Source organism: Dipodomys ordii, unplaced genomic scaffold (genome assembly GCF_000151885.1).
Source record: "Dipodomys ordii isolate 6190 unplaced genomic scaffold, Dord_2.0 Scaffold33, whole genome shotgun sequence".
Classification (NCBI taxonomy): domain Eukaryota; kingdom Metazoa; phylum Chordata; class Mammalia; order Rodentia; family Heteromyidae; genus Dipodomys; species Dipodomys ordii.
In genome coordinates this window covers 8,045,479-8,061,855 of record NW_012267249.1, presented here as the reverse complement: position 1 = coordinate 8,061,855, position 16,377 = coordinate 8,045,479, and the positions used below count along the sequence as shown (strand labels likewise).

Below are 16,377 nucleotides of genomic sequence, written 5' to 3'. Positions count from 1 at the left end.
AAACCCAAAACTTTTCTTTTTAAGGAACTTAGCATAAATCCTTGCAAACACTTGGAATATTACTCAAACAATTTTAAACATGATGTTTGTAGTTTGTAGGTGTTCTATTTTGTTAATTTGGGTTTGGTTTTTGGTTTTACTATTTTTTTGTCTCTTGTTTTTGAAACAGGGTCTTATTATGTAGCCCAGACCAACCGTGAATTCACAATTCTCTTGCCTCAAGTTCTCAATATCTGGGATTACATGTGCCCATGACTGTGCCTGTTAAAATGTGTTGTTTGTTTGTTTCTTTGTTTTGGTACCAGGATTTAAACTCAGGGCCTCAAAATTGCTCAGCTGGCTTGTTCTGTCAGCTGGCCTCCTGTCATTTAAGCCATGCCTCAAGCCTCACTTTTTGATAGTTATTTTGGAGATGGAGTTTTGAGGATTTGCCTGAACTGACCTCAAACTGTGATCCTTTGAAAAAAGGAAAAAAAAACTTGCAAATGTATTCTGTGAAATTGAGACGATAATACCTCATTGCTTTCTCTAGCCCTTCATTATGGCATATTATGTAACAGTTTATCCTAAGATTGATAATGATTTTTAAACATGTCCTTTGTCTTTTTCTCAGGGTCAAGTGAACCACTTACTAAGTAACTCCTCAAATGAAAATGAGCAGCCATCTCCTAAAGCAGTGGTTATCAGCCATGAATGTACCAAAACCCCAAATGTTTATCATGCAAAGAAAAACAATCACAATTCAGGATTGGTGGACAAAGATTGTGTTCTTAATGCAACTCTTAAACAACTAAGAAGCCTGGGAGTAAAAATTGATTCTCCTACTAAAGTGAAGAAAAATGCACATAAAGTAGATCATGCCAGGTAATGTTAAATTTTGCTTCAAAAATGAATAGAAGCCAGGTGCTGATGGCTCATGCCTGTAATCCTAGTTACTCAGGAGGCTGAGACCTGGGAATCATGATTCAAAGGCAACCTGGGCTGTAAAGTTCATGAGACTCTTCCAACTAACCACTAGAGAAAAGGAAGTGTCACTGTGGCTCAAAGTAGTAAAGCAGGAGCCTTGAACAAAAGCACTCAGGAACAGCCCAGGTCCTGAGGTCAAGCCCCCAGCTGACCAAAAAAAAAAAAAAAAGTGAATAGATTTTAGATAAATTGTAGAAAGCTCCTGGGAAAAGGCGTAAATTTGTACCTCAGATTATTTGATTATGATTTATATAGGGCCTAGTATATATGGGATGAATATAAGATCATCTCCACATTTTAGATTCTTTTAGTTAAGGTAGAAAGTTACTTACAAGAAATAATTTGATTGATATTGTTTTGTTAAATCCTTTAGACAACAACAAAAAAAGGCTCGGCATGGTAGTACAAGCCAACTACTTGGGAGGCAGAGATCAGGTAGATCACAGTTCTAGGCCAGCCTGGACAAAAAGTTCCCAAGACCCTATCTCAACAAATAAACCAGGTGTGGTTTTACACAACTGTATTCCAACTACTTAGGCAGCATAGGTAGGCAGATTTCACTTTAGGGACATCCCTGGCAAAAATGAAAGACCTTTTCCAAAAAAAAGTAATGAAAGCAAAAAATGCCCAACTGGCAGATCACCTACCTAGCAATGTTGAGGCTCAGTATTGCCAAAAAATAATAATAACATTATTTAAAAAAATAATGTCTACCTAAATTGGGAACATCTGAAGTAGTCCCCAAGTCATTAAGTACCAAGAAGATTAAAGGAACTACATACAAAACCTAATATTATTGAGCACACTTTTGGATTATTTGGTATCAGGAGAGAGTAATTGTTGGGAATTCCTTCTTCCAAATTTCAGGTGCTCATAAGAATGAAAATAACTGGTATGTATTGAACTTTTTTGTGGGGCTTTGGATGTAGGCTGTTGACAGTACATGTAAAATAGCTCAGGCTCTTTATGGTATGATATAGAAAGTCATAGAATATTCTTTGACTAGAATATAATGTCACAAGTAGTCACGAAAGACTCTGCATCTCGCAAAATGTAATATGCTGAATACAGAGTGGTTACAGAACCCCCAGCAAGATGGCAGGTGTAGGCTCAGTTTCTGCTGGCCACTCAGGGTAGCCTGGAGTCAAAAATCCTCCTGACCCTAACCTCCACGTGCTGGAATCATAATTATGATATCATTTTCTGTGCAATTTACCAGTGCTTATACTTTTGGATCATTAGATGTTTTTTGTGATTGATTTTACTTTACATTGAAATATCATGCTGTTTCAGGATTAATAGTTGAAAATTAAGTGACACAGTAGTATTAAATGCCTAAGAGTTGGAGCATTGTATTTGTTCATAAACCATATATATGTGTGTGTGTGTGTGTATATATATATATATATGCAAATAGGTTTGTATTTCACTTTCAATCTGTGAATCATAGATTGCCTTCCACATTATTCTACTTATTCCTTGAATTTATATCTGGATCATCAAGACTTTAATGTCTGAGTACTCAGATAAGAAGCACCATGAGCTTAAGGCTGAACCCCTTTGTTACTTTCACAGAATGAAACGTATTTAGAATGAAATTCTTATTACTCAGAATAAGATAAAAGATGATTTACTAATTTGTGTCTTTCAGTGTGCTGGCATGCATCAGCCCAGAAGCAGTGATCTCTGGATTAAACTACATGTCATTTGCTAATGTTGGCATGAGTGGTGTAAGCCCCACTGGGGTGGATTTGAGCATGGAGGCAAATGCTATAGCTCTGAAATATTTAAATGAAAATCAGCTCTCACAACTGTCTCTCACTCGATCAAACCCAAATAACTGTGACTCATCTTTTAGCCTTCTACACATTAATGCAGACAGAAGCACCGTGGGTCTTAGCTTAATTTCACCAAACAACATGTCATTTGCAACAAAAAAATACATGAAGCGATATGGACTAATACAAAGCAGTGACAATAGTGAGGACGAAGAGGAGCCTTCCAACCACATAGACAGCAAGGGCGACCATTTATCAGCTCAGAATGCTGCATCCATACCTATACAAATTGGTTATCAGAAAGACCCTCCTAGGAATGCCCATGAAATACCTAATTGTTATGACTGTGAATTCGAGGACACACACACAGTGTTGAGAAATATTACAAATGAAGTTGTACGGCCAAAAGGAACACAGCATTTAAATGGAAACCCAGCTTTCTTGTTAAAGAACCTTAAACTAAGCCCTGCAGTGAACTTACGATCTGGAAAAGCAGAGTTTACTCAACATCCTGAGAAAGAAAATGAAAAGGACCGTCTTGTTTTTCCTGAAAGCTTGCAACCCTCTGAAACTTTGAAGCAAATGAATAGCATAAATTCAGTAGGCACCTTTTTAGATGTAAAGCGTCTTAGGCAGTTGCCAAAATTATTTTAAATCTTTGACTCCTCCCTACTGATGAGGATTGGATATCTCTATACCTGAAGACAAAGCCTTTGTAGCTTGGGGATCCCTAATCATTGAAGGAGTCCATCTGTTCTTGGCAGCAGTCAACTACAAATTGCTGAACAAGTGACTTGATGTAGGATGACTGGCTTATAGGAAAGCCAAGTTCTTGTTCAAGTAGGGCTTTTCAGCATCATTGAAACCTGAAAAAAAAATAAAAGCTCTCAAGATCAGTTATTTAAGCATATGAAGGTAAACAGATGCTACTCAGCTCTTAGTCTGAATCTGAAGTATTATTTTATGCTATGTTTTAAGAAGTCTGCTTTGCTAGCTTCTTGCATCTCTGGATCTACCCTGTACCAGTAACACAACACCAAGTTATCATGATCTCAGCTGAATTAGCAAAATCAATCCTTCTTGAGTGTAAGGGGAAAGTTATTTTTTAAAATAACTTGAGACCTTGATGGAAGTGTTTCCTCTTAATTAGGATGTGTAGTGTTAAACTCTGTGGAAATAAAATTTTTTCAGTCTGGTGTGTTGATGTTAATGTAACATCTTGAACCTATAGCACTAACTGTCACAGAATAGGAAAATAATTGAATTCAAGTACCTTTTGTAAATGTTTTTTCAAATGTCTTATTTTTTTAATAGAACTGAATAAAAATATCTACATGGACTCTTGTCGTTTTTTCCTCTGCTATAGTTCATCCTTTTTTTCAGCTGCCACAAAGATTAAAAAATATATATATATATGAGTTCATACACTCTTCTCTGATGCTGAAGATTAAACCCAGGGCCTTATGCATGCTAAATAAGTGCTCTACTACTGAGCTACCACTGAGTTCAAGGTTGATCTTATTACATAGCCCAGGCTGGCTCCAAACTTGAGGTCCTCTGCTTCTGCCTCCTGAATGTGGGGAGTACAGACACATGCACTCCCCTACCTGGTTCAGGTATGCTCTTTACGCAGTGCCTTCCCTGATAATACTTTACACAATATAGTACATTTCAAAACCAAGAAACTGACATTAGCAAGCATCTTGCAGAAGGCTGGAGATTGAACCCAAGAGCCTTGCACATTTACACTGTGGTAGGTCCTCTGCTCACAAGTTTTTACATGCATCACTTTTACATATATATGAAATTTTACCACCTTACAGTCACACAACTACTCTCCTTTTGTGTCACTTTTTTTAATCGGTTGTGGGGCTTGAACTCGGCCTGGGTGCTGTCCCTCAGCTCTTTGGCTCAAAGCAAGCGTTTCTACCACTTGAGCCACAGTGTCACTTCTGATTTTTCTGGTGGTTAATTGGAGATAAGAGTCTTGTGGACTTTCCTGCCCGGGCTGGCGTCAAACTGCGATCTTCAGCAGTTAACTGTGTATTTTTTTTTTGGTCTGGTCATGGGGCTTGAACTCTGGTGCTGTCCTTAAGCTCTTCAGGTCAAGTTAAGTGCTCTACCACTTGAGAGCCACAGCGCCACTTCAGGTTTTCTGAGTGGTTTATTGGAGATGAGTCTCACTGACTTTTTCCTGCCTGGCTGGCTTTGAACTGGGTCCTCAGATCTCAGCCTTCTGAGTAGCTAGGATTACAGGCGTGAGCCTCTGGCACCTGTCATTGCCTCACATGTTTAAATTACTATCAGTTGTTTAATTTTGACATGTCTATAATATGTACAGTGTACCTTGATCAGACACTTCCCATCATGCTCATCTTCCTAAACCAACCTTTACTGCCTCTATTTGTTTTGTCTTCACACATGTACATCGAATATGTTGACCTTTACCCTCTCCATTTGCCCTTACTGCCTCTAATTCCCATATCCTACACAGGGACCTGTATAACTTCCCTGTTATTTATTGTTTTTAGCATTTGCTAATTATTCAAAGGTATTTCACACCTTCATTTATAGTACTGCCCCAATAGCTTTCAATGAGTTGCATTTTGTTATCATTATTCACAGATGTATTTTCATTATTTGCTCATGCATCCTGAAGGAGCCACCCCCACCCCCCAGATAGTATTCAAAGGTTTACTTCAATGACTACCTGGTAGCAAACACACTGACTTAAGGACTCCAGGAAGCTAGAGGAACAGTTTCTGCACCTTCACTAGGCATTGTTTATAAGGGCAGAACTTTTCCTAGCCCTTCAGGTGATGTGAGTAGCCTTTTTTCCTGCAGTATAAGTCAGACTTGTAGATTGTTGCACACTTCTCAAAGTGCTTTCCTACATACTTGTTCATACAGTTCTCACAGCAAATCCCTACTGAAATTCATAGCAGACTTTACAGGTAAAGAAAATACCATGCATCACCAAGCCAAAGTCAAGCACAACTGTTCACCCGTGCACCAGTAGTGTGTCCCTCCTTCCACAGGGTCTGTCCCAGTGGCAACCACTCCTTTCACCTTAGCTCCTCACCTCAGCACATTATTATAACCTTGTTATTCAACAGTTGTATCATGTTGAGCAGGCTAGACCCTGAACTAGATGTTGAACATAAGGGAAATAACCATGCCTTATAGGAACTCAACCTAAAGTTGGAAGAATATGCAATACAGTCAGGTAAGATGTAAGAGTATAAGAGGAACTGGGGAGGAAATTATTTTGAGAATGTTCTAGAAACATGGTCACATTTTTTTTCCTGAATCCTTGGAAGCAATAGGAAAGGGAAGGGGATCAGGATATATTATTGATTAAAGGAAGAGCTGTGAAAGCATGGAGATCTGGTAAAGGTGATACAGCAAGGAACCAAGATTGGGAAAGAAAATACGCTAGTAGAAAGGACTATTAATTTAGGAATTAGGACAAGTCACTGGCTTTAGTCTCCTGCTCTTGGAGGTAAAGGGTTACTCCTGTGTGACTCTGATGCACTGTGATTGTACATAATGTTAAGAAATAGAGCATGAGCAAAGGCTTGAAAGTCCAGGAGGGGAAAGGATTTCCGGCAGGAGACAGCGTTAGAGTTATACTATTAAAGATCTTGAAAGTTTTTCACAGGCGTGTAAGTGGGGAAAACTTTTCCTTCCTTTTTATAATGGTTAGCATACTTCACCATGGAGAAGGGAAAAGGGAATTCCATTTCCTCCATTATAACATTGAGTAATCCTGTTGGCCTGAAGGGATAGCAGCAAATCTTTCTCCAGCTCTGAATTGGGCATTCTCCATAATTAAAAATATAATTTTGTTATTAAAGATGTTGTACAGAAGGCTTACCATTTTATAAGTCAGGTAATGAGTACATTTCTTTTTTTTGGATCTCACCCCTTCCTTCACTCTATTCCAGCTTCCCTCTCCTGCCCACAAGTTGCATGTCATTTTCCACATAGTATATACTAAATAGCATGATTTTATTTGTTCACCCTTCCCCTCTCCCTTTCTGTATGCTCTCCTTATTACCTCCGCCAAAAAAAAAAACAAAACAAAAGCACCACCACCACCGATAAAAATCCATTATTCCATTTCTTGGACTTGCCCCATTTTTTAAAGAACTTGTCAATAAAGTATAAAACTCACAAAAAGGGTGTTGGAGGGTATGAAGGCCAGATGCTCTCTATCACCCCATCACCCCCTCCATTCCCCTAGCAGGAACTGTCTGGGTTATAGAGAACAACCTCAACAGGAAATCCTGCTTTTCCGCTTCCTGGTTGGAAGCTGAAATCCAGGAAAAGGATGGATTTAGTGAGAGCTCTGTTGTCCTGCCTCTCCATGGGAGGTCTGGGGCCAGGAGGCAGGAGGTGCTAATTAAAAACGTAATGGAAAAGATGACATCAGGTATCCAAAGGTGTCAGAGCTTCAGGGCCCTTAGAAATCACTTGATCCTCATTGTATAAGGGGAGATGGGTCCTGCTCCACTTCATAGAGTGCAGTGCCTACAGAGGTGGGACTGCAGCTCAGGCCTCCAGCCTCCTAGAGTATGCCATCTGCCATGAGATTTGACTTGGTAAGTTAGGAATTCAAACCCAGGTCCTCTCTGGCCCCTCAGTCATGCTACAAAGGGAACAAATATTCAGTGAAGTTTCATCTTTGCTCTCTACCAGTTCAAAGGTGAATGTACCCTTCAAAACTCAGCTTACACGCTCCCATCCCCCCCCAACATCCTCTCCCCAATCTGCAAGAATCCTGGAATCCTCAAGTGGAAGTGATATTTTCCTACTTTGAAATGCCATAGCATTCTCCCTGATCTTTTTGCCCTCATAAAGAATTTATTATAAAGCTAGACACCCATGGCTCATGTATGTAATTATAACTACTCAAGTGATCTGAGTTTGAAGTTTAAGCAAGCCAGCCCAGGTATGAAAATCCATAAGACTCCTGTCTCCAGCAAAGAGAGGTTTGGCTCAAATGGTAGAATGCTGGCCTTGAGCAAAGAAGCTCAGGGAAACCACCCAGTTCCTGAGTTCAAGCCCCACTACTGACATACCTAGCTACCTACCTACATAACATATACATGCATACATACATACACACAGTGAGAATTCATTATAACCAGCTTGTTGATTGGTTTTGTGTTCCCTGGCTCGGAGCTCCTCAAGGCCAGGGATCATGTATTGTCCCTTGATCCAGTGACAAGCTATATGGAAAAGATCTACACACTTCCATTATGTTGGAGGCCTGATTCTAGTCTTTGGAGAGCACAATGAAGAACAAGAAGGCATGGCTAGACCCTGCCTTTATGCATACTCTGACATATTACAAAATCATATTCATCTAACATTGATCAGAGTCATGCTTGCTATCTCATTTACACTGCACAGCAGTCCTTCATGGTAAGAGAGGAAACCTCCAGCTTCAGACACAGACATGTTATAGTATTCAGTTACAGTGAGCTGAGACAAACACCTTTGAAAGTGAATGCCCAAGTTCTGATTCAGGACAGTAGAAAGAAGTTAATATTGAGAGGGTGATGGGATTATCATCAAAGGCCTTTAAAAAAGACCAGAAACTGCCTGCTATAAGGGCTTGCTGCATCAAGGCCAATAGGATCATAGGAAAAAGCATTAGTGTGTACATTCTTTCATTTAATCACATAACTCATGAACAATAAATTATTCTTTGCTGAACACATGAGTTATTAACTCACACATTCTTTTTTGTTGTTGGTGGTGGTGGTCGTGGGGCTTGAACTCTGGGCCTGGGTGCTGTCCCTCAGCTCTTCAGCTCAAGGTGAATGCTCTACCACTTGAACCACAGTGCCACTTCCCATTTACTGGTGGTTAATTGGAGATAAGAGTTTCATGGACTTTCCTGTGATCCTCAGATCTCAGCCTCCCAAGTAGCTAGGATTACAGGTGTGAGCCACCAGCACCCTGCATCACATATTCTTCTCTATAGCTGGAAGAGGTAGATATTATTTTTATTCTCCATTTTATAGAAAAGAAAATAGAAACAGGGACGGCTGAGGGCTCCACACTAGCTGAGCAAGTCCAAGGCCCTGAGAAAATAGATACAAGGATATTAAGTAATTTGTCCTAAGGTCACCCAGCCAATATAAGGAGCCAGGATTTAAGCCCTGGCCATTTGGCTCCAAAGGCCCTTAACCTGAGTTTCATTACCCTTGGAGCAATGGAGACTCAGGAGTTGATGTGCCCAAGGATTTGAACTCAGGCCATTTAGCTTCAGAACCCAAGCCCATTGGCCAAGCCCCTTCCTTGGAGGTTAGAGGGCTAAGATAGGCATAAACTCAAATTCTTTAGTAGTCCCTTTCCAGGGCCCAGGGTCCTGTCCAGGTCTGGATATGTACAGCTGCACCAAAGGATCTGTCTTGGAAAAACCTTCAACAACTACTTGCTGCTCAGAACAAATAATGCCAGGAGAAGGGAGACAAAAATGGAGATAAAAGTGTCAGCTACTTAAATTGACATTTTTATCCTCAACAATAATCCCTATTAAAAAATTTAATCCCTGAAAGAGGTATAGACAATGATCACCTTCCTTCTACAGATGAGAAAAATGGAATCAAAAGGTGAAGAGTATCTTGCCTTGACTCCCCCAGCTGGAGAAGCAGGAATAGGAGCTCAGGCCTACCTGTCTATTGAATCTGCTCTGCTGCTCAGAAGCACCATGGCCTGAAGCCAGACTGTACTGGGTCTGAACTGTGCCTCTGCCACTTACTCGCTGGGCATTCTCTGGAAGCTACCTGTCTGTGCTAGCAACAGAATGGAGGTCCTAGGACTCCCTACCTCATTGGTTTGCTGTCAGTACTAGCAGAATTGATATAAAGAGCTTAGGGTGGCACTAGGCACAACAAAACCACAATATAAATTGTAGTCCATCTGCCTGACTGTCATGGAATCCTTTCAGAGGACAAACTCAGGACCTAGAGCACTCAGAGTCAGTACCCAGGTAGACAGAAACACTTGAAAGAACTTTAAAGCCTGAGCTTTGGAGTGTTGGGGGAGACTCCAGGCTGCCATAGTGGTGGTGATTTGGTGGTGAGGGGCAAGGTCTCCAGCCAAAGCCTAGCCAGGCTCTTCTGTCCTCTGCTTTCTCCATCCAAGCTCCAGACTTACCAGTCTGTGGTCCCAACCTCCCTTCCCCTGTCGCCACCCCCTACCCCCCCTCCAGGCGCTCCGGGTTTCCGGCCCGACCTATGGAGGCTCCAGTTTGGGGACGGTGGAGGAGGGGTGGCATTTCCTGGCCAGGCCGCGTCACTCATGGACGCTAGGACAACGCGCTGACCGACAGGCACCAGATGCTATTTCGGGCGGCGCCCCGCTTAGTGCACAGTTTCCGTTTTTCCACTGTCGGAAACAGGGGAGGGAGAGAGTGTAGATGCATGGAGCCCCCAGCCCCAGGCAGGGGTTTAGGGACTAGGGTTTAGGGACTAGGAACTGCTGCTGCTAGACGGTCAGAATTTGCACCCCGCTGAAGAACACTGAATAGATGCTTGAAGGTATTTAAATTAAAGGAACTCAAACCAAACGCATAATCCTCCCCCCTGGTCTCCAGACCCACCTTCTCTAGAAATAACCATCTATCCAATACTATTCTTATTTCTTAGGTAATAGTTATTATTTGGAATAAGATGTGTTCTAAGAAAAATTTATTCTTCAGTGACTAGGATACTTTGAAATGTATGCTTAATGGGATAATTTAGAAGGCAAAGGGAATTCCCTTTGCAATACAAATGTTGAGATGCAGGAGGAAGAGGAGGAGAACGAAGAGGAGGAAGAGAAGGAGGAGGAGCAGGAGGAGGAGAAATGAAACTTATAAATTCTATGCTTCATAGTTTTGACACAAAAGGCACCATGGAGATCCTTGATTACAATAGCTAATTGGATCTATTAGAAGTGTAACAAAGCACAAGTTATTATTCATGGTATATTGATGTCATTTAAAATGACAGGAATATTTATCCAACTAACCTTTGGCCAAATTTCAAATAGCCAGAAACCCAAGGGTTTCTCTGAATTTTTTCCTCTCTTCCACCCTTCCACCACCACCGAGTTTCTACAAAGCTGGTTTTCTACCTTACATACATTTTTCTCTTCATCCCATCTACTTCTCTCTTCTGCCAACACTATAGGACAAGAGCTAATTTCCTTTTCCTGACCACTGCATTGGCCCCAGAGTTGGTCTGCCATTTTCCTTTCCACCTCCTCACCCCGATTCCAACTCCACATTACATGCAAAGGGTTTTCTAGAAAGGCAAATTCAATCCTTTATAGGACACTATGCCTTTAAAACAAGCAGATATAATGGATCTCCCCCCTGAAAAAAAATCTTTTTTTTTTGTCCTCCAGCTTGTTCTACTAACATTCTTTTCTGTTCCTTCTGCTTCAGCTCTTGGTCTAGACCTCACTTTCTCAAGAGGGCAGTCCTCACCTTGGCTTTCCAACACCAGTATTGCTAGCATCCTTTTGCAAAGGGCTAGAAATATGAAATGATTTGCCCAAGGGTCCCAATGTGCAAAGGGGACAGAGATGGTTTTCAAACTCACAATTACATGATTCGTTGTTTCCAAGTGATGAGGTCAAGTGAAGGCAAGAGCTCTGGGCCAGGGGAAGGAGTCAGGGTTAGGCTCTTCTTGGGACACAGTGGCCCTTCCACCATAGGATTCTGTGGAAGTCACCTGTATCCAAATTGCAGGCTGACTTTCGCCAGAGAAGTCAGAGGAACTAGTGGGCACAAAGAGCTGTACTGTGTTAGGTGCCATTTCGGTTCTCCTGAGACCCAAGAGAAGCTAGAACGTAGGGGACCATACTCAGATCAGTCCTTGACTGGCTCTCCATCTATAACCAGACTAGGGGTTTCCCCCTAGCTTTCAGGCTCCAAAAGGACCTTTAAACAAGATATTTAGAGGGACAAAGCAACTTAGCATGATCATGAGTAGAGCTGTGACTTAAACAATATGTAGAGTCCTGGGTGTTCCCTGGGTAGCAGTAACCAGACGTGGCTAAGTCACATCTCACTGTGCTTTAACTTCCTGCTCTCTGATGACAACCAGCTCTCTCATTACAAGTGCATATGGTGTTTTTCTGGGTCATATATAGTCTGCACAAGGTTCTATATATAACCAACCCTTCCCACACTACCTTTTAAATATAATTTTATTTAATGCTCACAACTTCGTGTGATAGGGGGAAAAAAACTTCTCTGGAGAAACTTAGGCTCAGAGCTAGGTGATTTAAAATTTGAACCTGAGGTCTTTCTGTACTACCATGAAAAAATAAAGCCAAAAAACCTCCATGAGCTAAACCCCAATCACCCAGGTGGCAATGAACTTTGGTTCCTACCTATTAGTATAGATCTTGGTCCTTGCAATGAGTTGAGCCTGCAGTCTTTCCAGCCCTTCTTCAGCTGAGCTCTGTGTGCCAGCCAGATTTCCTTCCAACTAGGCTTCATTACTCGCATGAAATGTCACTTTGGGCCTGACCTTTGCTCTTCGTACTTCAGTGTTTCATCTACAAATAAAAAATAATGAAAGTAAAAACAAAAAGATATCAGGGGAGTATTTCTTTCTGTATGCCCACCCTCCCAGTGCTGGGATGGGAACTGTGGGCTTGAGAATGCTGGACAAATGTTCTACTCACTTTGCTACACCTCCACTTGTTTATGAAGACTAAAAGTATTTATAGAGCCAGGCACTGGTGGCTTAAGCTTGTAATTGTAGCTACTCAGGAGGCTGAGATCTGAGGCTCACTGAAACCAGCTGATGCAAAATAATCTGCAAGACTTATCTCCAATTAATCTCACGAAAGCCAGAAGTGGAGACGTGGCTCAAGTGGTAGAGCACCAACCATGAGCAGAAAAGCACCCAAGGTCCTGAGGATCAAGCCCCAACACACACACACACACACACACACACACACACACACACACACACTCACGCAGAAGGCTTAAAACAATCCCAGTCGCAAAATTGTTAGCTTAATTCAGTAGCAAAACGTATGTTAAACACACTATGGGGGAATGAAGTGACATTCATGACTGAGATTTTACCAAGAAGAATGGGTATTTTAATGATTGTATTAACATCTACCCATGAAGAGCCCCTTCCATTTTATATCGGTCTGAGAGCCAGGGCAATAGGGGTGTGGGGGGGAGCGGCTTTTGGCCAAAAAGCAAATTAGCCATTGAAACACGGTATCTAGGACCTGGGAGACAGAATAAAGGTTGGAGGTGATGGTTGAGGTGTCAAGGTGATCTTCTGAGGCCGGGACAGGGTATCGGTCGGTGTAAGAGGCAGTGAAGGTGTGGAAGGTCCAGGGCGGGAGAGAAGGAGGGAGGGGGGAGAGGGAGTGCAGTTGTGGGGAGCCGGGATTCCCGAGAGGCCTGGAGGTGAGAAATGGGGCCGCGCCGCGCCGCGGGGTCTTAGACCGAGCGCTGAGTCCTCTCCGCGGCGCATTCCGGAGCCGATTCCAGTGCCGCGCAACCAGTCCCCGCTCCCTCCGGTGAAATTGCCAAATTAAAATGAATCATTTGGGCCATAATGGCCGAGGCGCTTATCGGGGGCGGGCGGACCCGCGGCAGCGCCTTATCTCGGCGGCGCACACGGCCCCAGCGCGCCGCGGCCCATGCTAACGAGGCCTGGAACGTGAGCGGGATTAGAGCGCGGCGGGGCCCGAGCGGGGCGCGGGCGGGAGGGCGGGCGTGGGGGGGGGTCGGGCCGGCGGGAGGGGCCGGGCCTCCGCACCAAGGAGCAGGCCTCAAAATGGCCACACGCGCACCCCCGTACGGGAAAAACGTGAGCATTCTGGCCATTTTCTTAGAGTGTGGGTGGGGAGAAGGGACCTGCAGCCTCCCACGGAATTGCTGGTCCATGTCTTCCTCCTTTCCCAACACCTTGCAGAAGCAGCCATCGCTCCTTTCCTTGGGGTTCTTTCCTCGAGAAGGGGGGGACATTTTTCCACTGACCCCCCCCCCGCCCTCGCCGCCATCGCCCCTCCCGCCTCGGAGACTCTCTTCCTTCCTTCCCCTTTTTCCTTACGCAATATACAGAAATGAGCGAGGCAGTGGTTGGTGTTCATTTCTTCTCCGTGGTTGTGTGCATGCGGTGGGATTGTGCGAGTTGCGTGTGCGTGAGCCGTGGGCAATGTGGACGGCTCCCTACAGAGTGGTCTTTGGGGGCGCGAGCGGTTGTGTGTCCGAGTGTGATCGCAACTGTGCGGTCTGGGTTTGTGAATTCGAACCCTCCCGAGGCCCTTCTGCCGTGTATTCGTTGTATGTCATTGTACCCGTTTCCTTTCTCGACAGGGCTCTTGCGTGTTGGGTTGTGTGGCCTTGGAGGTGCGTTTGGGCGGTGTGGTTGTTCTGTCGGGTGTGTGTGATCCTGGCTGTGCCGCTGTGTGTCGGTCAGCGGCTGCGTTTGATTGATTTCGTTGTGTCGTGTTGGGCAGTGCGGGGATCTGACCACGTCGGCTTGTGGGGTAGTGTCGGGTCGGACTTCTCTGCGTCCCTCCTCTGGGGCTGGACCATGTGTGGTCTCGTCCACAGTGAGTTGTGTGCTTGTGTGCTTGTGTCCTTTAGAGGTGCATTTGCAAATCGCTGGGGGGCGGGGGTGGGGGGGAGGGAGAGCGAGAGACCAAGAGACGCTGGTGGGGGCGTCGGCGTGGGGGGCGGGGAGCGGGGTTTCACATTTTATTCCAAATTATGATGTATTCGGGAGCCAGTGTGGGCTTGGATGGCTGAACACAGCCCAGTCGGCGGCCGCCCTGTCCGTAAGGCCAGTCGGTGCCTCGGTGTTGGTGGGGTTCGATGGTGAGTGGGAGGCTCCTCCGAGCCCGAAGCTGAGCAGCACTCGCCGAGGCCCGCGCCTGCGAAGCCGGTAGCGGCGGGCTGGGGTTCGCGCCGCGCCTCCCGCTTCACCCACTTCTGGTCAGTTTCGCGGGTGCGGCCGCCATCGCCCGGGGGAAGAGGCCTGGTAAGGACAATGGGCGCATTTTCCAGACTTGGTACTATGGGTGGGAGGGGGCTTTCAGGATTACCTTCGGGGAACCTTTCCCCATCCCTCCTCGGGGGAATGACCTCCCGACGTGGATCAGATGCCTGTCGCGTGCGTGGCTGTGGCCGACGACCCCATGCGTGCCGCCTTCACCCCAGAAGGAAGGACTGCTTGACGCCAGTGATCGTGGTTGCTAATAAAGGCCACATCACAGCCCTCATCAACATCCATTTTAGTGAAATAATCGTCCAGAGGCGTTGCAGCTTGTCGCTTTAGAGGGAGAACAAAGCAGCGCAGTCCCATCTCCCCACCCTCAGCCCGGTTTTCCAAGTGGCTGGCTTTGGGGTAGGGAGAGAAAATGGAGAGAGGATCAGAGAAGAATTCAGTCATAAAGCAAGCATTAGCCCCAACTAACATACTGAGAATGGATGGGTTCCCCCTCCCTCAATTTGGATTAGAAGAGAAAGAAAAAAAATCTCTGCATTGGGTTGAAACACGGGGGGGGAGAGGAGGTAATTTTAATTTTTCATTTCCTCCCAAATCCATCACAAAAAGAAAGCAGCTTTCGCAATCAAGCCAAGACTTCGATCTGCAAACATCATAAACTGGACGATTTAGGCGACACAAATTTAACAAAACCGGTGGTTTCATGGGGTGGGGGGTAAAGGGAAAGTAAACCCAGCTACAGGGGTTTGCTTTTAACCTACCTTTTTTTCCCCTTATTTTATTGCTGCAATGTATTGTTAAAATTGCTCCTTATTCTGCCTGTCAAAAACCCGGAAAAATAGAAAAATCGTTTTGTAAGGGTGGTAGAGGGAAAGAAATTATTTCTGCTTTTTAATTTTTTTTCCTTTTCTTTCTCTTGTAGCTTTTCCTTCCTTCCTTCTTTACCACCTTCCTTCCTTCCTTCTTTCCTTCTCTCTTTTTCTTTGTTTCTGTCAGTGGGGAGAAAAGAAGGGCCCTGAATAGATCATACCACTCCACCAGCTCCCGTGGTGGATTCCCTTCCTGCAGGAATGGATGTCTGGCCCTTGGACTCGGTTCTGGTTTAGATGTGGGCCGAGGATGGACAGGCTCCCCCGCTTTGAATTAGATAAGATAGGGGTTCTAGAGAGAATGGCCAAGGGGCTCCGAGGTTCTATCCTAGGAGCCCATTTTCGCCTTTCCTGACAGCCCCCACCCCAATCCTGTTAAGCTGAGGACCACAGCTTTACCCCGAGGCCGCAACCCGCACCGGGCTTAGGCTGCGGAGCACCCCGCATAGATGGCGTCCGAGCTTACAAACCAAACTCGGCCATAGTGAAGCGGACGGATCCTAGTTGCAGGGGTCGGGAGGGGGTTGTTTTTGGACTAGTTATTTCTGATTGGTCAGGTGGAGGGTTCTTTTTTTTTTTAACGGGGGCGGGGAGGAGGGGGCTCTGAACACCTGCGGGTTGGGGGCGGAAAGCGGTTCCCGATTCCCTGGGCTAGCTAGCGAGGGCACGTGAGGTAATTCCCAGCCATTGACCCCCCATTTCTCTCTCGCCCTCCCTCTTTCTCTCCACCCCCATCTTTCCTGGAAACTCGTGTTGGGCGCGGCAGACCGC

At 44.7% G+C, this 16,377-nt stretch overlaps 1 protein-coding gene across 1 annotated transcript in view; it reads left to right on the top strand.

The window, feature by feature from the left end:
* The window catches only part of Stil (SCL/TAL1 interrupting locus), a 40,714-nt gene extending 36,657 nt beyond the window's left edge, over window positions 1-4,057 (top strand). The window contains exons 16-17 of the mRNA XM_013016798.1: window positions 607-864; window positions 2,618-4,057. Coding sequence (XP_012872252.1) covers window positions 607-864; window positions 2,618-3,398 — 1,039 coding nt within the window. The 3' untranslated portion in view covers window positions 3,399-4,057. The remainder of the gene's footprint in view (window positions 1-606; window positions 865-2,617) is intronic.
* Window positions 4,058-16,377: the final 12,320 nt, after the last annotated feature.